At 38.7% G+C, this 26,277-nt stretch overlaps 1 protein-coding gene across 1 annotated transcript; it reads right to left on the reverse strand.

Annotated features, from left to right (window-relative positions):
• Nucleotides 1–2,014: 2,014 nt before the first annotated feature.
• On the reverse strand, nt 2,015–25,556 carry FAM240B (family with sequence similarity 240 member B). The gene is made up of 3 exons (XM_042913761.1): nt 25,478–25,556; nt 10,585–10,730; nt 2,015–2,439 (listed from the first exon to the last, which is right to left on the reverse strand). Exons 2-3 carry the CDS (start codon nt 10,725–10,727, stop codon nt 2,346–2,348), a joined length of 237 nt encoding a protein of 78 aa, XP_042769695.1. The 5' UTR covers nt 10,728–10,730; nt 25,478–25,556; the 3' UTR covers nt 2,015–2,345.
• Nucleotides 25,557–26,277: the final 721 nt, after the last annotated feature.

Below are 26,277 nucleotides of genomic sequence, written 5' to 3' on the forward strand. Positions count from 1 at the left end.
AGAGCTCAAGGCAGGGTCATATCCCAGAAAACCTGAGATCCTGACCTGAGCCGTTACCAAGAATCAGACACTCAACAGCTGAGCCACACAGGTGCCCCACCTAGAAGCATTTATATGAGGAATGGTTGAGTGAGGAAAGCAAGATGCAGAAAAGTGATCTTATTTTGTAAAACATTACTACACAAACACATTCACACAATGCCCTTTAGATGTAGAGTGTGTGTGAGTATGTGTGTGTATGTGTATGTGTATGTCTGTGTGAATGTGTAAGTAAATGTAATTGTGAATGTGTGTCTCTGTATACAGCCATGTGAACATGGAGAAAATACAGGAGGACTCAAACCAGGCTATTAACATGGGTTACAGGGTACAGGGGTGGCAGATGGTAGGGAGTGCAGAAAAAGGGAGGGGACAAGTTAAGACGGTGAAAACAAAGGAGAAACAGTTAATAAAAGCCTACCAACATGTATGGTATAATCATTTATGCACTTATATGAAAGTATATATATGTGTGTATGTGAATTACAAAATTCGAAAAACTTAAAAATATAAGTCTAATTATTTCATTCTTCTACCTTAAAACCTGTGTCAATGGCTCAATCCAGAACTGAGAATCTTTTTTTTTCTTTTAATATTTATTTATTTTTGAAAGAGAGACAGAATATGAGCAGAGGAGGAGCAGAGAGAGAGGGAGACACAGAACCCGAAGCAGGCTCCAGGCTCTAAGCTGTCAGTGCAGAGCCCAATGCAGGGCTCGAACCCACGAACTGCAAGATCATGACCTGAGCCAAGGTCAGATGCTCGACCGACTGAGCCACCCAGGTGCCCCCAGAATTGGGAATCTTTAGCCTGGGCTCTAGAGGCCACTGCTCATCTTTCCACCCTCCTATAAAACAGTTCCTTCTTCAGTCTGTGTCACAGACACACATTTTCCAGTTCTTTACTTCCCTGTGAATTCCTAGTCCCCTCTGCTCTGCAGTTCAATGCTCCTCTTGGCTCTTCACATGTGCCATTCTCCTCAGTCCAGGACATTTGACCCCTTTTCTTTTCGCAGATGGACTTTTACTCATTTTATAGGTCTCAGCTTAAATAGCAGTTTCCCAGTGGGCTTTCCCTGAACCGCCTATGTTCAGGGAAATATGTATTACCATACCTGAATCCCCTAAGTATTCCCATAGTTCTCTGTCCTTACTAAAATTGTATTTTATTATTAACCTCTTTTTCCAAACATTGCTCAGATTTTTCCCAGCTGTAGTTTACTGCTTATATTTTATACCCAAATTGGAGAAGAGCCTGTAGCAGGGGCCTGGATCTTATAACTATGGGGATGTGAAATCACCTCTCCAACCCTCTTGCCACTCCATGGCTCTCTTAGCTGTGAGAAGCCCTTTTAGTTTTCCAAGGAAAGCAGTTTATGCTACTATATGGCATTTATGAGGGATGGATGCCTTCCCCAGCATTGTCTCAGATTATCTTCCCAGGATCTCTCTGGCCATGTGCATTCCTTGGTGCTCAGGACTCCTCTCTCCGTCCCCCAGAGAGGAACCATGGGAAGAAGAGCCCTAGCTACTGTGACAGATAGAACCTCTCCCACCCTGCGGTCATGCTCTGTAACTGAGAAGGGGCTACAGTGAGGGTGACTGTAAATTCCAGAATGTATCTGGGGCCAGCAGAGCTGCTCTAGCACCAGAGAGCTAAACAAGACAGGCGTGAGGGAGTTAACACAGGGCACATACCAGAGAGGGCAACCACGTTTATTAAGCATTATTTTATTTTCATTGCATGTTTCTAGTTAAAGATGTTTATGAGAAAAGAATTCATATGAAGAGAAGGGAAAAATAATTAGTTCAGTTCATTTTCAAACTGTATTGTTTACCAGTTATTTTCATAATAATAGCTATATTCGCAAAAAGCAGTGACAGGAAGAAAAGATTGACTCTGTTTTTCTAGAAGACCCAGGGAAGCCAAATTCCTATCCAGATCATCGCCTTTGGTAAGCTTAGATCAAACATTCAGATTTCAAAATGAAAAGAAAATGTGGAAATAAATTACACTACTTGGATCATTGAAACCTGGGGAGTGCTAATTCTAAGAGCTTTTTATATTAAATAACCTGAGCTTCCCTGTCCCACTGGCGGTCACCCTGTCCATGGCAGAGAGGATTGAGTTGGATAATGACTCCCATTAGCACTGGGGGAGTTTTCACATGTAAATCCCTTACAAATGGGAAAGCAAATAGAGAGTGTCCTGCTTAGTAAATCAACATAACTTGGGTGTTAGATTTTTCTCCTAGAAGAGTGCCCTTGGTGGCTTGTTATCTTTGAAGTGGATGAAGCAGGAGGCTCTCAGCCCACCGTATTTGCCTGCTTTTTCTTCTCATCAGGATTGTCCAGCATCTGTAGCCTTTTCTCCAGTCTCTGCTTCCATTCTTCTCTGAGCCTGAGGAGAGGAAAAATACAAATGCTTACTGCTTTTACCTCCACATCTGATGGTCCAATTGAAGTCTTTTGTTTTTCTAACAAATATTTTTGAGAAACACATGGCTTTTACAAATTAATGAAGAAATCAATAGATAAATGAGCAAAGTCTATGAATATGTGCTTTTATAATTTATTCCTTCCTAAATTGATTCAATATAATGTCAAACAAAATCCCAGAAGGACCTTTTGGTAGATATTGATAAACTTTATATAGCAAGGCAAAAGAAGTAGATTAGCCAAAACAATTTTGAAGAAGAAAGCTGGAGGACTCACATTACTTGATTCTGTGACAAGTATAGCAAGACAGTATGGCACTGATGAAAGAGCAAACAAATAAATCAGTGGAACAGAATAGAATCCAGAAATAAGTATGTGCAAATACAGCCAATTGATTCTTGACAAGAGGCAAAAGCAGCTCAATGGAGAGAGGATATTTTTTTTTAAAACAAATCGTGCTGGAGCATCATACGTTCATATTCAAAAAATGTACTTTAGTCTATACTCCACATCTTATACAAAATGAACTCAAAATGGATCACAGACCTAAATATGAAATGTAAGACAAGAGTCCCCTCCCTAAGAAATGTTGTATGAAAAGACCTCTAGATAAGGGAAGGCAACCTGGCTATATGTGTATGTGATATCCCTCACGACTCTGTAACATGAGACCAGCCAATCAGATTATGTCTTTACATTACCCATATATGGGAGACAAAGAAGTAGAAAATTAATAAAAGGCTACACTAGGTGGCATTCGAGGCTCAATTTTTCTAGTAGGAACCCAACTGAGACCATGTTGGCATGAATAAAGTTGCTTCCTGGGAAGAAAGGCCAGAAAGGTGTCACTAGTTTCTGTGCAAGAATCCTGCTGTCAGCTAAGGCTTCTAGAAGATAACCCCACAAAATAACATATTCATTATTTCCCTTGGATTAGGGAAAAAAAAATCTTAGATACAACACAAAAAGCATGATTCATAGAAAAAAGAATATTTGGGGGTATCAAAATTAAAAATTTGCTCTATGAATGATACTGTAAAGAGAATAAAAGGCAAACCATAAATGAAGAAAATATTTGCAAATCACATATCTGTTAAGGGACTTGTTTCTAGAATATATAAAGTTCAAACTGAATGATAAGAAAATAATGTAGTGGGTAAAAATTTTGAACAGATATTTTACCAAAGAAGTTGTATGGGTGGCAAATAAGCACATAAAAGTAGTGCTTAACATAATTAGGAAAATGCAAATTAAAACACAATAAGTTATCACTAACCTCATAGAATGACCACACACACACAAAGGAAAACAAATAAACAATGACCCCCCTCAACCCACTCCATCAAAAAAACTCCAACAAAATTAAAAAAAACCCTTACAACTAAATGCAGATGAAGTGTTGGTCAGGATGCTGAGTAACTGAAAGTCTCTTACATTGCTGTGGAAATGCCAAATAGAACAGTAATTTGGGAAAATAGTTTGGCATTTACCATATGACCCAGCAATCTCAGTCTTGGGTACTGACTCGAGAGAAATGGAAACTTGTGTTCCACAGAAATCTGTATGTCAATGTTTACAGCAGTTTCATTCAAATCATCAAAAACCATAAGTAACCTAAATGTCCTTCAAGTGGGAGTGGATCACCAAACTGTGATACATCCATATAACAGAATGATAAGGAATAGTCAGCTGACACACACAACAAGAATTAATCCCCAATACATTTTGCTGAGTGAAAAACGTCAGACTGAAAAGAATACATACTATATTTTTCATTTATTACACTCTGGAAAAAGCAAAATCATAGGGATGGAGAACGCATCAGTGGTTGCCAGGGGCTGGAAGTTGGCAGAGGAAATGACCATAAAGGAACAGCATGAGGGGATTTTTCAGAGTGACAAAACCATGTCATATCTTGATTGTGGTAATTATATGACTCTAAGCACCTGTCAAAACTCATAGAACTGTACATACATGAAAAGAAGTGCATGGTGCTTATAAATCAATTAAGAAAAAATCTACAGTAAGATGGGCAGAGGATATAAATTGGCTGTACCAGAAGAAGAAATCCAGTTGTTTCCTATACATATAAAAAGATCTCAACCAAACTTATAATTAATTAAATTCAGTTTAAAACAGTGAGATGCTATTTTCACCCATCAGATTAATAGTGATTAAGAGTTTGACAATACACAGCGTGAGCAATCTTTCCACCTGGCACTCCCATACTCAGGGTGGGAGTTTAAATGAATACAACTTCTCTGCAAGACAAGAAATCAAGAACTATCAAAATTAAAAAAAACCAAAAAAACAAAAAAACAAAAAAAACCAACTCATCTTTTGACTTTTTAATTTTTATGAACATATCCCATAATTCTTGTCCATGTATGCAAAAATGTATGTGCAAGTATTCTTATTACAACATTGTTTGTGAAGCTAGAAAACAAAAAACAACCTAAGTGTTCTTTGATGTGATTGGTCAAATTAATTGTTAACATCATTGTAATGGAAAACATTTGAAGAACTGAATGTGCTGATATTGAAAAACTTCCAAGTAATTTAAAAAAGCAAGGTGCAGAAGTATAGTCTCATCTTGCATAAAAATATAGCACACACATTTATTTGCTTATTCATTTTGAAGTTTTTGGGAAAGATATACAAGAAACTGTTGATGTCAGCTTTCCCTAGAGAGCAAGTCTAGGAGCCCAAGTAAGAAGGAACTCCCTTCTAATTATATATTCTTTTGTGATGCTTGGTTAAAAAAAAATGTGCTTGTGTTAGTTTCATAAGAATAAAAACAACCACAATGAAAAGATTGGGTAAATGGTTTAATTAGTTTGATAGAGTTGCCATAACAAAATGCTACAGACTGGGGGTCTTCAACAACAGAAATTTATTTGGTCCCAACTTTGGAGGCTGGAAGTCCAAGATCAAGGTGTCAGTAGATTTGGTTTCTCCCAAAGCCTCTCTCCTTTGCTTGCAGATAGCCTTCTTGCTTCACTCTCATGTGACCTTTTCTCTGGTGTGTGTGCATACCTGGTATCCCTTTGGGCATCCTAATCTCCTCTTTTTTAAAGGACATCAGTCAGATTGGATTAGGGCCCACACTAAAGGTCTCATTTTAACCAAGTCACCTCTTTAAAGTCCTTATCTCAAAATACAGTCACACTCTGAATGTGTGAAGGTACACAATTCATTTCATAACAATGCTAAAGCAAAGTAATGCATGCTTAACGCAGGAAGATCAGACTATATAATAAAGAATTTTAAAAAGTTGGATTCAGTCTTAATTTTTTCACTCTTACAAATAACCCTAAAATGAGTAATGATAATACTTATTACTCTTTTCATATACCTATTTTCCTCAGAGGGATTCCTGGAGACAAGTAATTTAGAGGGTATAAATATTTTGAAGGCTCCAGGCACCTATTGCTAAGTTGGCTTCTGGAAAGTTCTCACTTAAAACTCTGCTCAATTATGGGCCCAGGAAAGAATGGAAAGAATCTGGAGTGTCATCCTGTTGTTAGGTGTAGTTGTTGCTTAGCTACATTAGCAACCAAAGATCGAAAGTTGAAATATTGAGAGAAGAATGAGGGTTATGGAGAATAATGATAAGACCTACCCTCACTCTACCTTAGATTAAATTAAGGTAATGGACATAAAAATACAGTTTGCTTCTTTGAAAGATGAGATAAAACATAGAATGGCTTCTCTCTCATAAGCAGGCAACTGCCTCAGAGGTCCTTGCATGGTTTATCTAAGAAGTGATGATTTTCTGGGGTGCCTGGGTGGCTCAGTTGGTTAAGGGTCGGTGACTCTTGATTTCAGCTCAGGTCGTGATTTACCAGTTCGTGGGTCCGTGGCTCTGTGCTGACAGTGAGGAGCCTGCTTGAGATCTTCTTTCTCCCTCTCACTCTCCCCCTACCCTGCTTGTGCTCTTTCTCTCAAGATAAATAAATAAACTTAAAAAAAAAAAAAGAAGGGATGATTTATTGAGCTTATATAACCTGTTGATATCACCTATTAGTAATTTTCATAAGCTATATTTTCCATTATACTTGTTAAGTATGCATCTTAATTTGTAACCAAACTGCTGCCTTGTTATAAGCGTCTCTGAAAGTTTCTATAACTGAATCTTCCTCCAATGTACATGACTTGTCACTGAGATCTTTTAAAGCTCACTAATAAGGACTGCAGTCTGTGTATTTCATGGAACTCAATGGACTTTTTAATATAATGTGGATACATTCATTAATTAAAGGAGCTTTAACTTTTCTTGGGTATGATGGGTGTAAAAATGCACCGCTCAGAGTTGCTGCTGTGGGGAGCATCCACTTCCTTCCCTTTCTCTTTCCTGGAGGTTGGACCTATATCACCTTCTGATGACTCTCCTTAACTTCTCAGTTATAATTACAGGCTGATCATTTAGACTTAGGTGTCCATATAATTTATCATCTAAACTGAAGTACTTTTTTTTTTTAAGTTTTTTTAACATTTATTTTATTTGTTCATTTACTTATTTGAGAGAGAGAGAGAGAGAGAGAATGAGAAGGGGAGGGAAAGAGAGAGGGAGACAGAAGATCCAAAACAGGCTCCTTGCTGTCGGCACAAAGCCTGATGTGGGGCTCAAATCCGTGAACCCTGAGATCATGACCTGAGCCTAAGTCAGATGCTTAACCAACTGAGCCACACAGGCACCCCACTTTTAAAGTTTATTTATTTTGAGAGAGAGAGAGAGAGAGAGAGAGAGAGAGTGCTGAAAGGGAAGATAGAGAGGGAGAGAGAGAGAATCCCAAGCAGGCTGCACACTTTCAGTACAGGCCCAATGAGGGACTTGAACTCACGAACTGTGAGATCATGACGAGCAGAAATCAAGAGTCAGATGCTTAACTGACTGAACCACCCACGTGCCCCTAAATGGAGATACTTTTAAAATGAAAAGGGAAATTATGATCCATAACTGTAACAAAATGATAGACGTACACCTGGACTGCCCCAACAAACCAGGAGGTTTAGTCCTAGTACCTACACTGCATTTGATTTTCCTCAGATTGTCTCCATCAGTTATTTGCAAACAGTTTTCAACTTCTCTGTGGACCACCCTTATTCCTGTTGTGTTGCTTCTTTCTGGCCATTGTCAGAGAGGGTAAGGGGCTTTCCAGTTCTGAGGTCCCTCATCTCGCCTCATGATCTCGCCTCCAAGGCCTCTGCTAGACACACCAGTTGCCAGGATAAATTGATTCTCTGCAGCTCTGGCTGAATTCCTCTGTCAGTGAACCTGCAGGAGAGTGTGCTAACAAGCATGTCCATGGTGAAACACCTGTTTGCACTCTACCCTGCTTTGCCACAAGTCTTGCTAGTCAGATCTGCCGAGAAGAACATAAAGCAATATTGATTTTGTTCTATCGGCAAAGGTGTTGGTGGGAACTTTTAGGGTTTTTGTCTTTTAGTGTTCACTCTGAATATTTCTGTATTGTTCAAGAGGCTTGAATTTGCCTTTATAAGTGGAGAGTAGAATCAAAAAAGAGTGTGAGTATTATGTATGTGTGTCCAGTGTACTTATGTATAGTGGAGTATGGGAGATATAGACCACAGGGATAGAATAGGGACTTCAGGGTTTATGATATTCACTGGTCTGCAAGTGTATGTTGGAAGGTACACTCTTACTCTGTTTCAAACTATTTTCTCAGATCTAAACAAATATTCCAACGTTCTGCTCTTGGTATGAAAATAAATCTGGGATATTTAACAAAAATAATAACAAAACCACTAGGTTTTGGGTCTTTTTTTCACAGCTGACAAGGGAAATAGCTCTGGTTAATGAGACTCCACAACAGAGGAGCAAACAAACCATAGGAAGCTGCCTCTACTTCCTCACTCCTTAAGATTTTCAATGCAGAGGCTCTGTCCACTTCTTTAACATTTATTTGTGGGACACAATGATGAAATGTTTCATGATGAGCACATTTTGAAGATTTATTCTCTTGGTTATAGAGGGGAGAGAAAACTGCACCCACTTGGAAGGGGGTCATTTCTGAGGCACATGGGAATCTGGAGAATGATTTGTTTAAACATGTATTTTAACATTTTAAACAAAATTGTTTAATTATTTGTAAATTCATTTGTTCTATGACCATTTGCAATCAGTTGCCTTTTTTATAACTTCATTTTGCCTAATTAGAAAATGGCACAGAATCGTTGTAGAAACTTTGGAGAAGCTAGGAGAGCTCATACACACAAAATCTGCCATTCTGCCAATCAAAACTAATCACTCAGTATCAGCATATTTTCTTTTAATATTTTTCTTGTATATACAGGTGGACTGTGTATGTATTTCGACAAAAATAAAATGATATCACAAATTATGCTTTTAATCCCATACCTTGAGGGTTCTGGACGGGAAGATGCGGTATAGGGTTCATGATGGGATTTGGCTTCCTGGCTTGTGGGCCACGACTTGGGGGCAGAAGATGGCATGAACCACACAACTGATTTTCCTCACTCTCCTGGAATCTCCAGGACTGGATGCTCTAGTGTGTGACTCTTCTAGCATCTAGAAAAGCCCGATTTTGCTTGCTGGATAAATAGGAATGTAGCTGGAATGATGGCAGAGCTCTTCTTTGGCTAGGAGAGAAGTTATTTCCCCTCAGGGGTTAATCAAGATTTTTAGAAGTTGATGTTGGTTCAACACATGTGAACTACACATGTTTTCAGCTCAGCATGTTCAGAAACATGGAGACATAGTGCCTCGCTGGCCAGCAGAATATTTAGCTGCCACTCCACTTGTGAGTGGGTGTCTTAGCAAAATAGACGACTTGACTGAGCTGTTCCCATTTTAGGGACAGAGAACCCAGATAGTCTCTGAAAAGTTGAGTTGATCTGTCTGCTCCAAGGCTCTGCACATGTGAGAGCAGGTGCTGGCTCTTTTTTTCCAAGTGATGTTGACACATGTGACACATGTCTTCTCACATAAGGATATGTTCTCCTCTCCACAGATTCCTTTGGCTAGAACAACAAGTTTACTTGCCAAAGAGGGGAATACCATCTTTGCCTTCTCCCAAGAATATTAATAAGTATCTTCCCAAATGTGAGATCTCTCATAGTTCTGTTCTGTTGACTTAAATTTAGTGTACCTCATGTGCTGGGGATTACAACAGAGGCAAGGTGGGGGAAAGATTTTTTCAGTTTATCAAGATATAAATAATAGAACTTCATTTTTGTTTATATACAAAAAAGGCTCAACCTTATTTATGAGTCACTGGTTCTCAATCAGAGGTGGCTTTGCCCTTGAGGGGATACTCGGTAATATCAGGAGATATTTTTTGTTGTTACAATGGGAATGGGAGTCCTACTGGAATATAATGTTTTGAGGGATGTTGATAAACATCTTACAAAGCACAGGATAGCCCCCTGACCCCAAAGCATTATCTGGCCCTAAATGGCAATAATGCTAGATTTGGAAACCCTGGTAAATGTGGTGGCAAGACTAAATGAGTAGATGAATTAATCATCTCTTGAATTTTCTATATTCTATGATGTTTTGACGTCATAAGAACCTTGCTGGCCATGGAAAGGCCCAGAGCTAGCCTTTTCTTAGAGGTAACAAAAGGCCTGCTGTGAGCATGTCAACCAATCCTGAGTCTATGGCCCCAATCACCTCTAACTTCCACCTGTGAAGCCATATTTTCCCCGCCCCAAATCACCCCAGGGCTAGGTTCCATACAACTAGAGAGCACATCTATAGCCAGAGCCCTCTGGAATTACTCAAACTAGACAGTGCTAAACTGTTTACTCTGCTCTGCCTTGCCTTTTGCTCAGGAACTCCAATAAAAACTCTGGCTTAGATGTTCCCCATGCTTCTGTCTTTTGCTTCCCCTGTGGCCCTAAATAGTATGTGGTGACCCTTCCTCTGAGACCTGTGAATGTAATCTTCATCCAAGTCTTGTTTTCCTTTATTCTCATGGCTGCACTGACGTTACCATACCATACTGAACATTTGCATTCTTAGAACAGTAATAATGAATAGAACTCAGTCTCCCATATTCACAATCTGGTGTATTTCTATAGAAATCTAATTTAAAAAATAGTAGAGAAATAATCCACATACTTTCTCAGGGCGCTCCTTCCCTGACGGTCTTCCTCCAGTTCCCTGTAACAAGTCTGTTTGCTAATTTCTTTTTCCCAGAAGCTTTTGAGTTCGTGACAAGTTTCACAGCAGAAGACTTCCCGACGGATATATTGATTGTTCATCCCCTGAAAAATAAAAGAAAAAGAAATCCTAGAGCCACTCTAATTTTAGAGTGATGAAAGGTGAGTTTGAATCTAGACCCTTCCGTTTACACTTTTTGTGACTGTAGACAAATTACATAGTCACTATGATTTTTTTTCTCAACTGCAAATGGGAATAATAGTGGTTCTGTCAGAAAATATAATAAAAAAATTTTGAAATGAACAAAAACAAAAAAGGTGTCTAATAACCCGTAAAGATTATCTTCTTCTACCAGGGGCCTCCCCATTTTATTGTCTTTGAGCTATTTTACAACTCTGAAATTATAGAAAAAATATAGTAATGCAAATGATTCTTGAACATAAAGAGTCAAATAAGTTTTGTCCAGGGGAATGCAACTGATAGTTGTGTGGATACCAAGCAATTTTAATCTACTTCTAATTCATTTCAGTATTCTTGATATCCTACATCTGTATGTTTTTTAAAAATTCTTTTTGAATTAGTTGTGATACCTTACTAGTTTTCCCATTAATTAATAAATTAAATAAAATATTTGACTAATTTATTATTATTTATTTATTTAATTTATTTCTTGTTCATTTTATTTTTATGATAGTTGTGATTTTAACTTAAAGAAAGAAGTCTTGACAGTTACTTCACAGTTGTGTGTATATGTATATAAAATGAGATGGTACATGCAGAAGCTCTAAACATGGCAAATATGCAATCAACAAATGTTAAGCTCTTTCCATCTTTCCTCACAGAGTAACAATAACCTCTACCATTTGTTGAGCACATAATGTGTGATAGGCCTTCTATACACACTTGCATTTGATTCTCCCTACAACTCTTGGAGCTGGGTGATTCTACACTCATTGTTCAGATGAGGAAACTGAGAAATAGAATTTGCCTCTATCCTCATAACTGAACGTGGTAGAGTGGGACTTTGAACCTAGGTCTGTCCATCTTCAAAGTGGGTACTCTTGGCTCTGAGATTCTCATCACAAGAAATGGCCACTATATCTGGAGATGGCCATATACAGAGCAAGCTCGTGTGGCATGTGTGTGTGTGTCCCGTGAAAGAGCACATGTTTAATGCTAAAAAAGGTTTACTTTTTATGTGAACATTGCCCATTTTCCAGATCTTAGTGGCTCTGGCAGGGAGCTAAATGCAGTGGACTACAGAAAAGATCCGTCTCTGCCTGCTTGGCAGGCAGGTAGATGCAAAGGACTGCAGAAAAGATCCATCTGATGAGCACTGGTTCAGACAAGAGCTCTGGCTCTAGCTCTGGCTGGAGATTAGGGAGGACCTGGACCTTACTGTTTTGCTGTTGTTTTTGATATCTTGGAACAAAAAATAGGTGCTCAGTTATTCTTCATTAAATTAAATGACCCTTGTCAAGCTAATTTTTTTCTAAAAAAAGCTGGCCTGGAATTGCCAATGTCCCCTCTGAACTATCTCAGATGCTGAGGGAGGGTCTGGAAGGCGATTTTTGTACTTTCTGAGTAGGGGATGTGCTCAAATATATTTGCCTTCTCTAGTTTCAGGAGGTTTGTGTTGTGCCTGAGAGAGCCTCTCCAGATTCTGTCTGAGCCCTGCTTGAGTTCTGAAGTTCTGGCCTGGAGGTAGCACAGACTCCATCTACTAAGAGCTTATTTTCCACTTATTTTCTCCCCCAGGCTAATGGATTCAGGCTAATGGATGCACAGAATTTGAAGAAATTCTTAGTCACTCAACATTGAAAGACTTGTTAAAAATATACATCAGAACTCATAGAACTAGAGTCGGTGGTGGCAAGACTGAATGAGTAGATAAATTAATCATGTCTTGAATTTTCTATATTTTATGATGTTTTGACGTCATAAGAAGCTTGCTGGCCATGGAAAGGCCCAGAGCTAGCCTTTTCTTAGAGGTAACAAAAGGTCTGCTCTAAGCATGTCAACCAATCCTGAGTCTATGGCCCCAACCACCTCTAACTTCCACACATGAAGTCATATTTTCCCTGCCCTCACCTATAGCAGTTAGTTTCCTATAGATTTAGTTCAAGCTGTGGAGGTGTCTTAAATTTTCTTATTTTCCTCATGTGATTCTGCCTGTATAAATGCTAGATAAGAAAATAGTGCTTGCTTTGAGCAGGGAATAAGGCATTGATGCAAACATGTAACTTAAGTATACCAAGAGTAATAATGCATGACTTATACACACACTCCTTTATTGCAAAATGCTCCTAAACATTTCAAGTTCATATTAGATATCTGGTATTCAGAGAAAAGATAGTTTGGCCAAATAGGTACTTACTGGAATTTTTTTCTTTTCTTGAAATTTACAATAACATTTTATTCTAAAGACTTTTTCATAAAAAAAAAAAAAAAAAAAAAAAAAAAAAAAAAAAAAAGAGGCCTATGCAGGCACACAGACTGCTCACATCATCCTGTCGTTTCACGTTTACACAATTTGGGAAAAAGGTGTGGTTTGGATATGGAAGGAAGATTTATTCTAGCAGACACTGTAGTTGCATAATTATGAGCTAGGTTAAGAGAAGCAGTTGTAAGCAGTGTGGTGTTCATACACTCAAGGAATAAATTAAATCAAAGTGAGACCTAAGGAAATCAGGCAGCAGGATCTGAAGGATCTGATGCATGCTGCCTCTACTTCTTGTTCCCTCCAAAGGGCTGTGATCTTTGAGAAGACTTCAAGAATCATAAATTTAGATACTCTCAGTGAACAGGCAGGTATTGTAAAGGAGTAAAGCTATTGGATCTGCACAACAGAAAGCAATGGGCACTGTGGTCATCTGTAGAGACACCTCATTCAAGTACAGAACACTGTGCTGGCTGAAAGAAGGATGGCTTCCTTGATGCAGTCTGAGGGTTCCCTCACTGCCCTTCTTAAGGGATGAATTCTCTATCTGCAGCTTTGGCACTATGGTTTTTTTCTTTAGCTTTCTTAAAACCTCTTCCCTGTGCTCTCCCTGTAGGGCATCCTGAACTATTTTACTTTCTTTCTGCTGATTTCCTTCCTACTGAGTTTCTCTGTGTAGCCCTTTTCCTGCCTCTGCACCTGAGCATGGGATACTGTCCTTATTGGCCAGTCTCTCTTGCTGTCATCCCTGAAGCAACTAGGATTGGAACTCTTCACCAAGCCTTGCCTCGCCTACTAGGGGATGTGTGGAGACAGCTGTCCTGCCTGCCAACACAACTGCAGTCCTACCTCAGTCACCTTCCCTGGTGGCCATGCCCTGACAGCCAGGATGGCCAGGGAGCTGAATAGGAGGGCAGGACTGTTGTCACTATTGTGACTTTGGGCAATAAGCCCTTCATGTGTTCTGAGACCCAGTTCTATCATCCACAAAGTGGAGATGAAATGTGGTAATATGGATGAAAGTGCCAAATATATTGCTATTCACTCCCTAAATGTTCATATACCAACCCAGTACATGCTTGTCTTTGGGGAGCTCACAATCTGTTGTCCTATCCCTGGTAAGAGATCAAAAGTGTTAACTGAATTTGAACTACCACTTAAATAAGTTCTTGTCTTTAGTTTATGCATGATATTAAATGCTTTGCTCCTTATTGACTCAGCATGTATTTAAGGTTTATTTATCTGTTGCTGGGCTGTCAGAATTAGAACTCCTTAGATCTCAGGGATAAGATGCTTCCCTTCTTGTCTGAGGTCCAGTGTTGGACTGCATACAGAGAAGCCTTTAGCAAAAGCTCTTGGTGATGAGTTTCACTCTTACATCACTTAAGATGTTATATTTGGGGATCTTTGTGGTCAGATCCTATAATCACATTCACTGAGTGATGCCCAATATGTTTAAGAATGTATATAAATAAGGCAGGGAAGAGAAAATTTAAAAAGTCTATTTTTCCCTGGGAGTATTGATGAGAAACCTAAGCACTGATGGTTACTCTCTCTGCACTTGTAGCTGGTCCAGGCAGAGAAAATCACCCACTATATGCCCTATGTATATGGTGCTGCCCTATAGATGCTCCAATGAGGGTGAAAAGACATTACTTTCCCAAGTTATTCTGAGTGGGATCAGGAAGAAGAGAAAGCCTCTGTGATCTCCTGTGGGACAGATTGGTACTGCTTTTATAGTCACAAAATAAAAATACTATGGAATGTGAGGACACATAAACCTGTCAATTACCTGAAATCTCCTGAGTCACTTTTAAAGATTTTGAGGTTAAGTTCCTATATTTTACTGAGGGACTTTTCAAACTCAAGTGTCTTCCTTCTATTCTTGTGCAAGTGATTTTTTTTCTTTTATAAATCCAAGTTTGGATCTTTACATTCATCCTTTCTTAATTTTAGTTTGCTGCTTTCTTCTCACTATAGGTGCAGATTGGAGAGGAATAGGCTTCTCAAGTGAGCATTGAGTGCTTCTGATTTATTTTTGGTCCCACTCTAATCCTGAGATTCTCTAAGAATATAGAGAACATATTCTCTAAGAATATAGGATAATTTCTTTTTCTTAATACTCAGAGAGCTGTGTTATTATTCACCCCCCATGGCTCAAAATTCGGGAGGAGCAATTTTAGATAACTCTAGTGGCCAGAAGTCCACATAAATGAGTTATTCTGGGTATTTTCATAATTAACACTTAGGAATGGTATCTGCTTCGCCTCCTTTAAAAATATATATCAGATTCACTGCATTTATCATTTTTGTATCTCTAATTCTGATTAAAAAAAACCCTGAATACAGAGAGTTATTTCTTTTTAAAATTGACAATAGGGTATTGGCAATGGATACTCAGCCCTTACGAGACAACAAAGAGTGGAAGTGAGTCCAAGGATGCAGTAGGCCTCCCCCCACCAATGTGACATTAAACTTGCTGCCACACATTCACCTACTGGCTGGTGGGCTGCTTATCTGTGATCTCTGGCTTTATTGAATACTAACTGAATACCCTTCACTCTTCAAAGTGCTTTACATCTTGCATTCAACTCTCACAATCTTATTCTTATCCACATTTGACAGAGGAGGTACAAAGAGGCAAGCCATTGCCCAAGGTCATTGATGCCCAAGGTCACTTCCATGGTGATGGAGCTGAGATTGAAACCCTACCCAGCTTCAAAGCCTGTGCTTGCCACTGTCACACTACCCAGCCAGTCAGCCAGCCAGAAAGACGATAGATCCTGGGAAGAACTGGGTCACATGAGAAGCACGCATCTGGTTAAGTTTGTTCTAAGCAATGTGCAAGTCATCAATTCTTTATCAAGGCAGAACTAGATTAACTTTTTTTTCAAGATTATTCCAGGCTTATTGCACTATGACAAACTTCCTTTCTCCTTTCTGATACCTTGTCAGAGGTGCCAACTGTTATCAGTTTTATATGTGTCATGATAAGGACTAAAACAAACACACACACAGGGCACTGATTCCTCCTATACCAGTACATAGTAAAATGTAACCTTCTTCTTCCCATTCTGCCAAATGCTGGTTCTGTCATCTGGAGATTCTGCCTCTATAGCTACTGGGGAACACAGACACCAGCCCATTTCCTCTCAGGTGGTCTTTTTTCACCTTCAGTGAAAATATCTTTAGGAATGATGTTTCTAGGTCCAGTTGCTAAGATGACAGCAGCTGATTATAGGCCTAAGATGCTTTGATGAGTTTCTCTTCCCATTCCATCTTTAGGTCCCACTGAACAGAGAGTGGAATGAGTTTTCTTCTCCTCTCCTCCTTCGCATATGGAATTTGGAGGATTATGTGAAAGTGGTTCTCCTCAGTGTAGCATCTTTTCAGAAAAAAACTTTTTTTTTTTTAACTTGCCTTCCAAAATCCAGTCGGGTTATTTGAATTTAAGTCTTGAGTCTCTCTCTACAGTTTTTCCTCCAATTAATATCCTTCAAAGCCACTTCAGATTTTGCCCGCAGTGTGATATTTGGGTCTTAAGAAAAGGCGCAGGTGAAATAAAAAGCCACCTGGGGCAGTATGAGTGAGTTCTTGAGTAGTTGGAAGTTTTAACTAAAAGAAGATATGTAAGAAAAAAAATACTTGTATTGAATGTGTCCATAATAACTCAGCCCTGTTGTGTTCTGTGGGGTTTGTCTGAATTAACTGGGATGACAATAAGTCATTAAAAGGGGAGACCAACAATTGTTGTTCAAGTAACTAATAATTAAATAAATAAAGAAGGGGCTTTGAGTCCATGTGATCTTGGGAAACTTACATAACCTTTCTAAAGCTTAAATTTCTCATGTTAAAAAAATGGATTTTTCTAAGAATTAAATGAGATTACCAACCAAGGCATTGAACATAATATCTGGTCTATGGAAAAATGCTCATTATCATCATTTATATTCATATTAGCAACCCACATTGAGTACAGTACCAAATGTTATTTAATTCTCAACATATTGTGCTAGATTTTATTATTCCCTTATTTGAGGATGAGGAAGTGAATCTGAGAGGTTAAGTGACTTTCCCCTAGTTCCAGAGGTAACAAGGGGGATAGCCAGAGATCTAGCCCAGACCTGTCGGTTTCACAGTTCCTGGTCTGTTTACTCATTGGGTGCTGACATCATGTATTAGTAACGGTGAGCAATGAATCATGTTTTGCAGTTGCTAATAAGATCTTGAAAATTATCTCATTTAATGATATCAATAGCTCTGGGAAGTAGGTATTATTTCCCCAGACAACAGACAAGAAGCCAGGCTTAGAAGGTTTAAGTTCTTGTCCAAATCTCAGAACCAGTAAATGCCAGAGCTGAGCTCTAAAACTACTCTGTCTGACTCCAAAGATCCTGTCATCACCTCCCACAGTTTGAACCACTTTCCCCAGTCATTTAGGGAAAAGTTTACCTTCCAAAAAAAAAAAAAAAAAAAAAAAAAAAAGAAAAAAGGACTAATTAGTGTCTATCATCATGAGATATAATTACCCCAAGATGCTCTTCAAGAATATTGCTTGGATCCACCCAGGTCCAACCTACACTGTCAGTCCTGACAGTCCCTGTGGGCTTGGTCAGGAGCCTTGGTAACTAGAGCAGACAGCAGCTTGTGGAGGAGAGAGCTCTGGGCATCCAGCTGGAGATGAGGGCCAGTAAGATCAGGAACATCAATATAGTTAGTTGATCAAATTTCAAAATGCTATAAATGTCAATATTGAATCAATGGACAAAATTGGAATATGGACAATAACATGATCATATCAGTGTTAAATTTCTTGCAGTTAACACCTGTGCTGTGGTTATGGAAGAGAATGACTTCTTAGGAAGTACCCACTGAGTTAGCTAGAGGTGAAGGCTCATGAGTCAACTAATTCTCAAAAAGTTCAGAAAAAATAGGTAGATAGGTAAAGCAAATAGTAAAGCAAACAGGGTGGTGATAGGAATACCTGAGTTAAAGGTATATGGGAATTCTTTGAACTATTTTGTAATGTTCCACAATCTTGAAATTATTTCCAAATAAAAAGTTAAAAAAATAAAAATTAATTTTCTCTCTTTTCAAGAGAAAAATTGCTATTTAGCTTTCTTCTCTCACATTTATTCCCAACTTCTTATTCAGATCACTAAACTCTGTAAATAATCCCTACACACACTTTACCTTTTAAAGTTTTTTGTACTGAGTATTTTTTTAATTTTTTTTTTTTTTTTTTTTTAGTGTTTATTTTTGAGAGAAGGAGAGAGACACCATGAGGCAGGAGGGGCAAAGAGAGAGGCAGACAGAGGATCCAAGGTGGGCTCTGTGCTGACAGCAGAGACCCCGATGTGGGGCTCAAACCCAAGACCTGTGAGATCATGACCTGAGCTGAAGTCAGACACTAAACGAGTGAGCCACCCAGGCGCCCCTGTACTGAGTATTTTATAATGCCAAAAAGTAAGAAAGTAAAAAATAGATAGAGCCATTGCAAGAAACTGAGGAGGCAACTTGAAACAGCTCTCAATTACATTTTAAAAAATGTTTATTTATCTTTGGGGTCGGGGGTAGGGCATAGAGAAAAGAAGACAGATGATCCAAAGCAGGCTGTGCACTAAGAGTGGAGAGCCTGATGTGGGGCTCAAACTCCCAAACTGCCAGATCATGACCTGAGCCAAAGTTGGACCGTTAACTGACTGAGCCACCCAGGCACCCTGGAAGAACTCTCAATTACAAAGTAACAAATATATACAACCTCATATTAGTTACAATCCAAAGAGTGAATCCAAACTGATATACATTATTGAAAAAAATAAATGAGGGAGAAGGGACAATTATTCTTTTCAGGAGAATTCTGATGAATTAAATGTAGAAGGAAAGAGGGGAATAGAAAATCACCATGAGAACACCACAGTAATAATAATTGCTACAGGCAGGATCTATTAATGAATACTAAAATTAGCAGATGAAACTTTGCAAACAAGATATTTGCATAGCCTCAAAAATATTCCTCCCCAAATTAACTAACTATTGTGGTGGTTTTATTTTATTTATTTATTTATTAAAAAAAAATTTTTTTTAACGTTTATTTATTTTTGAGACAGAGAGAGACAGAGCATGAACGGGGGAGGGTCAGAGAGAGAGGGAGACACAGAATCTGAAACAGGCTCCAGGGTCTGAGCCATCAGCACAGAGCCTGACACGGGGCTTGAACTCACGAACCGCGAGATCATGACCTGAGCCGAAGTCCAACGCTTAACTGACTGAGCCAGCCAGGTGCCCCACTACTGTGGTGGTTTTAACATATGACCACAGGTAGAGCTGAATTCTCCTCTCCTTGCATCTGGCATGACTCGGTGACTAAGTGAAAATAGTAACTTTACAGTGGAGAAAAAAAGCACCAATCTGCCCATGTGATCAAGGTGCACATCACTGGTAATGAGCAATGTTGATATTATATGCCCCTGATATGGTTTGACAGAGGCGCACATTGCCTCCGTGGTATACCTCTCCTAACACCAGAAAATTATCTATTCATGAAAATACTGCAGATAAATTAAAATTTGAGAACATTCTACAAAATACCTGACCACGACTCATTAAAAGTGTCAAGGTTACAAAAGGCAAGGAAATATTGAAAAGTTGTCACATATTGGAGACTGAGACATTGTAATGTAAATATATGATCTATCTATCATCTATCTATCTATCATCATCTGTATGTATGTATGTATGTATGTATGTATCTATCATCTACCACATAAATGCAATGTAGTATCCTAGATTGGATCCTCAAACAGAAAAAAAAAGGACATTAGTGGAAAAACTAAAGAAATCCAAATAAAGTCTGCAGTTAATTTTATTATACAAACGTTAATTTCACAGTTTTGATAAGGGTATCTGGTTATTTAAGATGTTGACATTAGAGTAAACTGGGTGACAAGCTTGTAACTCTGTCTAAATCCAAAATGACTTCAAAATAAAAAGTAAAAAAAAAAAAAAGGCCTTTATACAAGAGCATACATTTGACACTATGGACAGTTGTGGACAGTTATGGGCCATTCTTTGCTGAGGAGTGTTTTCAATGCACACAAAGGAATCCTATCAGAGCCAACAGTGTCATGGAGCACAGCCCTACCTGTGTCATGGAAAACAGTTTGCACTAGGAGTTAGGAGACCCCTGCATCCCATATGGGCAAGTTACTTACCCAACAACAGAAATAAGTCTTTGTTTTCTCATCTGTAAAATAAAACCATATGTATTTTCACAAAGTTAATGAATTTCAACTGAAAAAGCTGCTGTGGTAAATATTTAGTAACTGACACAGTACATGCTTAACAAAATCCTGGGTTGTCTAGTTTATATCTATAAATTAATGTTGATTACCTATAAATCAAAGGCCACAGATTCAGAAGCCTGTGTGGTCCAGATGTGCTTAGAACACTCTGCTTAGAACACTGGCCGCTCCCTGCGGCCAATTCTAGAATGTATGGTCCATTTGAAGGACCTACTCAGCTCCAACTGACTTGCCAGTGGAGCACGTTCCCAGTGTTACCAGATATTTGAGCTTTCCAAGAGAAGCTGGAAATCTTGATTTTTTAAAAATGCATATAATCTCCTTATTTTAAAAAGTTAGTAATGAATTTAAGATGTTTTAAAGTATTGTATGAAACATCAGAATATGTCTGTTGGTGGATTTGGCCTTTGGTCACCAGTCTTTGAACCCTATAGGGACTAACAGGGAAAACCCGAGTTCCCCATGAGCCATGTAGCTATGTTTTCTTTTTTTTAAAAAAAAAAATTTTTTTTAACGTTTTATTTATTTTTGAGACAGAGAGAGACAGAGCATAAACAGGGGAGGGTCAGCGAGAGGGAGACACAGAATCTGAAACAGGCTCCAGGCTCTGAGCTGTCAGCACAGAGCCCGACGCGGGGCTCGAACCCACGGACCGCGAGATCATGACCTGAGCCGAAGTCGGCCGCCCAACCGACTGAGCCACCCAGGCGCCCCTGAATTTTTTTTTTTTTTTTTAATTTTTTTTTTTAACGCTATGTTTTCGATTCCAAAACAAACATACCCTGGACATGTGTAAAGTTAAAATAAAACCTTGCAAAACAAACCAAAACAGAATGTAGCCTCCTCCACCTCCCAGGTCACTGTTAACCACTGCAGGTTTATATTGGTCACCTCTAGGTGGTTCCATTTGATCACCTAATTGGGGCTGGAAGGGAACTGAGAAGCCATTAAACTCATCCCACAGGTCCCTGGGTTTGTGTCTTCCCAAATCCTTTGAAACAATGGAGAGCTTCCACACCCGGCTGAATTGGGAGTAGGAGCTAGATCGCCATACTCTTGTCCCATTAATGGGGCTCTAAACTACTCTGAAGCAAGGAGCCTGCTTGATAGGGTACCCTTCACAGGGTGCATTTTAGACTTGCTTGTCCAATAGACAAAGCACCTATAATTCTTTTGTGCTGACACCACTCATCTGGTCAATTAAAAATCCCCAAAGAATTTTGATCTAAAAATGATAGCTTCTTTAGCAAATTTTGTATTCTATTCCTATTAAAAACTTTGAAAGGTAAGTTGGTTAAAATACAAAATTTTGCTAAAATATTGTTTCTCTCTCCCTGCCTTTACCAAAAATCCCAGCCCAGTGGCTAACTGTCACTAGTTATTTTTATTGTTTTTTTCTGAACAGAAAGAGCGGGCTCTAACCAGATTCCAACTTCTCCAAATTATTGTTTCCAGAAACTTTTTTTTTTTTTTTCATTTTTAGCAAATGGAATGTCTGGAACAAATCCACCTTTATCATTTCTATTGTCCTGTTGAGTGAGAATAAAATATTGTGATCAATAAAGCATAATTCATTGGAAACTCAAGAGGTGTGAGAGGCGGCTGTGTCGAAATGCACAAAGTCAGCAGGAAGTTTGGAGTGGGAGGAGGGACAGGGAGCAGCAGGGCTGACAAGGAAAGCAAACACTGCTGGCACACTTGGTGACAGTACTGAAGAAAATAGGACACTTGAGAGGAGAAATATATAAGCTTAGAGGTGCATTCACTTTCCTTTTTCTCCCTGAATATTGTAGGACAGTGTTTTTTCTTTGTTTCCTTTTGTTGTCATGGTCCATGTAGTTGGGGACGTGTATGATAATTACTGCATCCCATAATTTATTCAATATTTCTCAGCAGGAAATCTCCCAAATAATTTGGCCAATGGATTACAAAGTTTTACACAATTAACAAAGATGGTCTTTTAAGATTGCATTTTAAAAAATGTAAATATAGTACATGTACATAGCAGAACACTTCAAAAAAGTACTGAAGGATACAAAATGAAAAGTCTTTCTCCTCCTTCCTCACTGCAGCCAGCTATACTTCCTGAAGATATCCACTGTTAATGATGATATTTCCATTTTCATGAAAGCCTATGTGCATATGTGTAGCAGGATTCTTGCACAGAGAGTCGTGATACTGAGGATTTTCTTTCCAAGAAGCAACTTTATTTGTGTCAGCTCGGCTCAGTTGGGTTCATACCCGAAGAACTGAGCCCGGAATGCCACGTGGTGTAGTTTTTTATACATTTTCTACTTCTTTGTCTCCCATATATGGTAACACACAAACATGCAATCTGATTAAGTGGTCTCATGTTACAAGGTTGTGAGGGGTGTTGTCACGTATGCTCATAGCCAGGTTGCCTTGAGGTTTTTTTTTTCTTTCTTTCTTTAGGGAGAGGACCTTACCACACATGCATATGTGTATATAACATTTTCTTTTTTGCAAATAGGACCATACTGCATGCATTGTTCTGAAGTTTGCTTTTTCACTTAAGAAAATATTTCCTTACTAGCCCACCTTGCTTTTTACGGTCCCCATTTTTTAGGGATATTCCATGATTTATTTAATCATTCTTGTATTGATGGACATTTAAATTAATTCCTGTCTGGATCTAGTAATAAAAATTGCAGTGAATCATACATTTTGTTCATATATATAAGTATATGTAGAGCATAAACTTCTGTTCATATGTTGAGTGTATAATATTGCCCTCTGCAGTTACATGAGTGTTGGAATATTTATGGACTTAGAGGCCCTCTTTCTTTCTTCATTTTTTAAAAAAAATTTTTAATGGTTATTTATTTTGAGAGAGAGAGAGAGAGAGAGAGAGTGTGTGTGAGTGGGGGAGGGGCAGAGAGAGAGGGGAGACACAGAATTCGAAGCAGGCTCTCAGAGCTGTCAGCACGCAGCCTGGTGCAGGGCTCAAACTCATGAACTGTGAGATCATGACCTGAGCCGAAGTCAGATACTTAACAGACTGAGCCACCCAGGTGCCCCAACGCCCTCTTCTAAAGAAGTAATTCCGGGGCGCCTGGGTGGCTTAGTCAGTTGAGTGTCTGACTTCGGCTCAGGTCATGATCTCACAGCCAGGACCATGAGTTTGAGCCCTGCGTTGCCTCTGTGCTGACAGCTCAGAGCCTGGAGCCTGCTTCAGATTCTATGTATCCCTCACTCTCTGCCCCTCCCCCGCTCATGCTCTGTCTCTATCTCAAAAATGAATAAATATTAAGAAAAAAAAAAAAAAGAAGTACTTCCAGGGGCAGCTAGGTGGCTGAGTAGGTTAAGTGTCCAACTCTTGATTTTGGCTCAGGTCATGATCTCACAGTTCGTGAGTTCAAGCCCCACATGGGGCTCTGCACTGACACGTGGAACCTGCTGAGATTTCTCTCTCTTCTCCTGTGCTTCCCTGGCTTGCTCTCACTCAAAAAATAAATAAATAAACATAAAAAAATATTAAAAAAAAATAAAGAAGTACTTCTAGTCTCCACTAGGGCAGAAAAGACCAATGTATTCAGTTCTTTGTGAAAAGGCAAAGCACAGCTTTTGGTCTTGTACTCAGGAGACCATACCTAGATGTGCCACCCCAAGACAGAACATGGAAAGTAGTTGGCACTTAAAAAATATTTGCTGAATTAATGAATAAGCAAATCATGGTATGCTGATATACAGTCAGTATGTGCTTCAATGATATTATGTTTCAAACGTAAAAAGTACTCATCATTTAAACAAACATAAATTTTAACCGGTTTTATTGCATTCTTGTGCTAAAAAGAATTGTTTTGATATTTTGTTCTAAAATAGTTTGAGATAAAAAGAAATACTCAAAGTTCTAATAGTGGATATGTTGAAATGGCCAGTTAAAATTTCTATTTCTCCTATTTTCTTTGGATGGTATTTAGCTTATGTTATTTCAACTATATTATTATTAACCATATAGTTATTTCTTATATATGTTTAAATGTGTATTATTTTATGAGTGTCATATTCTGTTTAAAATATTTCTTTTTTATTTTAGATTTTGGCAAAGATATCTCACTTCAGTCTCCTCATCTGTGAATGGAGGTTCTTTGACATTCTCTCTGGCTCTAATAGGGAAATCCATCAGCATCAAGTTCAATGGAATAATCTGTGCCTTCAACAGTACAGGGGCTTTGTATTTCAGTTTCTTCACTCCCAGATGGGAAAGAATACCTGATTGCCTTGCATATAAGTGAAGGGCAAATATCAATAATTAGACCTTTAGCAAAAAGGAGCTATTCTCTGATAAATGAACAGTTCTATTTCTCTGTATTCCTTATAGCAAAAGTTTTTTTTTTTTAAACTAAAGTTAATATCTATCGAGAGGGTTAGTTTTATTGGCAGTAATTCATTACTAGTTTGAAAAGTCATAATTCCAATGGCAATTCTTAAATTTACTTTATAGATTAATTTACACTTAAAAAGTACTGAAACTCCTTTTAAATAAATATCACTTTAATCAAATATCATTTATTAAACCTTGACTTCGTGTGAGGATCATGTACTTATGTCTATCTAAAGAAGAGCTACATCTTTTCAGGGCATTACGTGATGGCCAATCATAGAAACTAAAACGAAAGAAAATTCTGCAGTTTAATCTCATAAATCCCAATTTACTCAGTCAAGTGAAAACCCAAAATTAAAGATTAATCCTTCTGACTGCCAGTTTTCCAAGAAGCCTCCATGGCTTGGGGAGCTATGGTGAATGTTTCCTTGGGACTAAGTTATCCATCAATCAATATGAGATATATTCTACATTTTGTTTAATCTTAAGAGAGATTTACTCTGTGAGATCAGCACAGATTTCTCTCTTTTTTAAAATATACTATTTAACTTGAAATTCGTGCATTGTTAACACATAGAAATCAGACATGGAAAGCCTCTGTCTAAATCTATTCCCAAACTGGTGCAAGGTAGGTGTTCAAAGTAGAGAGAAAATGAGCCCAAGTGGCCAAAAAAAGACAAACATATAAGGAGTGTGTCTCAATTCCCAGCCCCAAATGTGAGCTGATCTGACACCTGACAACACAAGTTCAACACACTGTACCTTAAAGATGAATTTGCAGGTGAGCTGATATCCTGCTGGGGTACAAAGGAGAGTAAGTTTCACAGACCTGCTCCTGACTCCTCAGCTCTGATTTGTGAAGGCCACGGGCACTGTCCTACAATCTCATTGTTACACCCCTTTATATAGGAGTGGAGGAGTTACAGAAATCCCTGAGACTTTCAAGGTCACTTGAGCCTAATTAGTAGCAGAATCAGACAATATCTTTTCAGGGACATTGCAGCCTTCACTTGTGGTGAGAGATAGCTCTAAATAAATTCCATCTCTTGCTACCTGACCTGCTCAGGGCAGACAAGCTTCTGTTTTGGCTGGTCCCATGAGGGCTATGACTTGGCCTGAGCTAAGAGTGATGATTTAGAACATGTACTGGATTATCCATGTACCCTGTTCTTCTGAGACTTGTGAAAAGCCATCCTCTGACCCTCGGTGTGCACAAGGGACTGGAATGGTGGGACAAGTCACTTTTGGGTGTAATATTACAGGAAGACTTAGAGAGGCATCTTGTTCTTTGGAGCCATTAATCCTTGAATGGAATCTGGTGATGACATATCACGGTCTGCTTAGTTCTCTAACCAGTTGGAGCAGGAATTGACCTCTGGTGAGTGTTTTCCAATAAAATGCATCCAAGTGAGATCGACTTCTCATTTTAGAGTGGCTCTTATCCCATTATGGAGGAGCACATTTTGTCCTTAGGAAAAACATTTAGAATAGTCACTCATCTGATAACAAAAATAGCTCTGGTTTTCATCAACTCCTTCTACCATGCTACTAATTGAATACTT

Source organism: Panthera leo, chromosome D4 (genome assembly GCF_018350215.1).
Source record: "Panthera leo isolate Ple1 chromosome D4, P.leo_Ple1_pat1.1, whole genome shotgun sequence".
Taxonomy (NCBI): domain Eukaryota; kingdom Metazoa; phylum Chordata; class Mammalia; order Carnivora; family Felidae; genus Panthera; species Panthera leo.

Bases quoted from the DNA above. Each gene is read 5' to 3' on its own strand.
- FAM240B (XM_042913761.1), bottom strand. From the start codon at position 10,727: ATGAACAATCAATATATCCGTCGGGAAGTCTTCTGCTGTGAAACTTGT. The intron at 2,440-10,584 runs GTATGTGGATTA...TCCTCTCCTCAG, and splicing joins GGAAGGAGCGCCCTGAGAAA to GCTCAGAGAAGAATGGAAGC.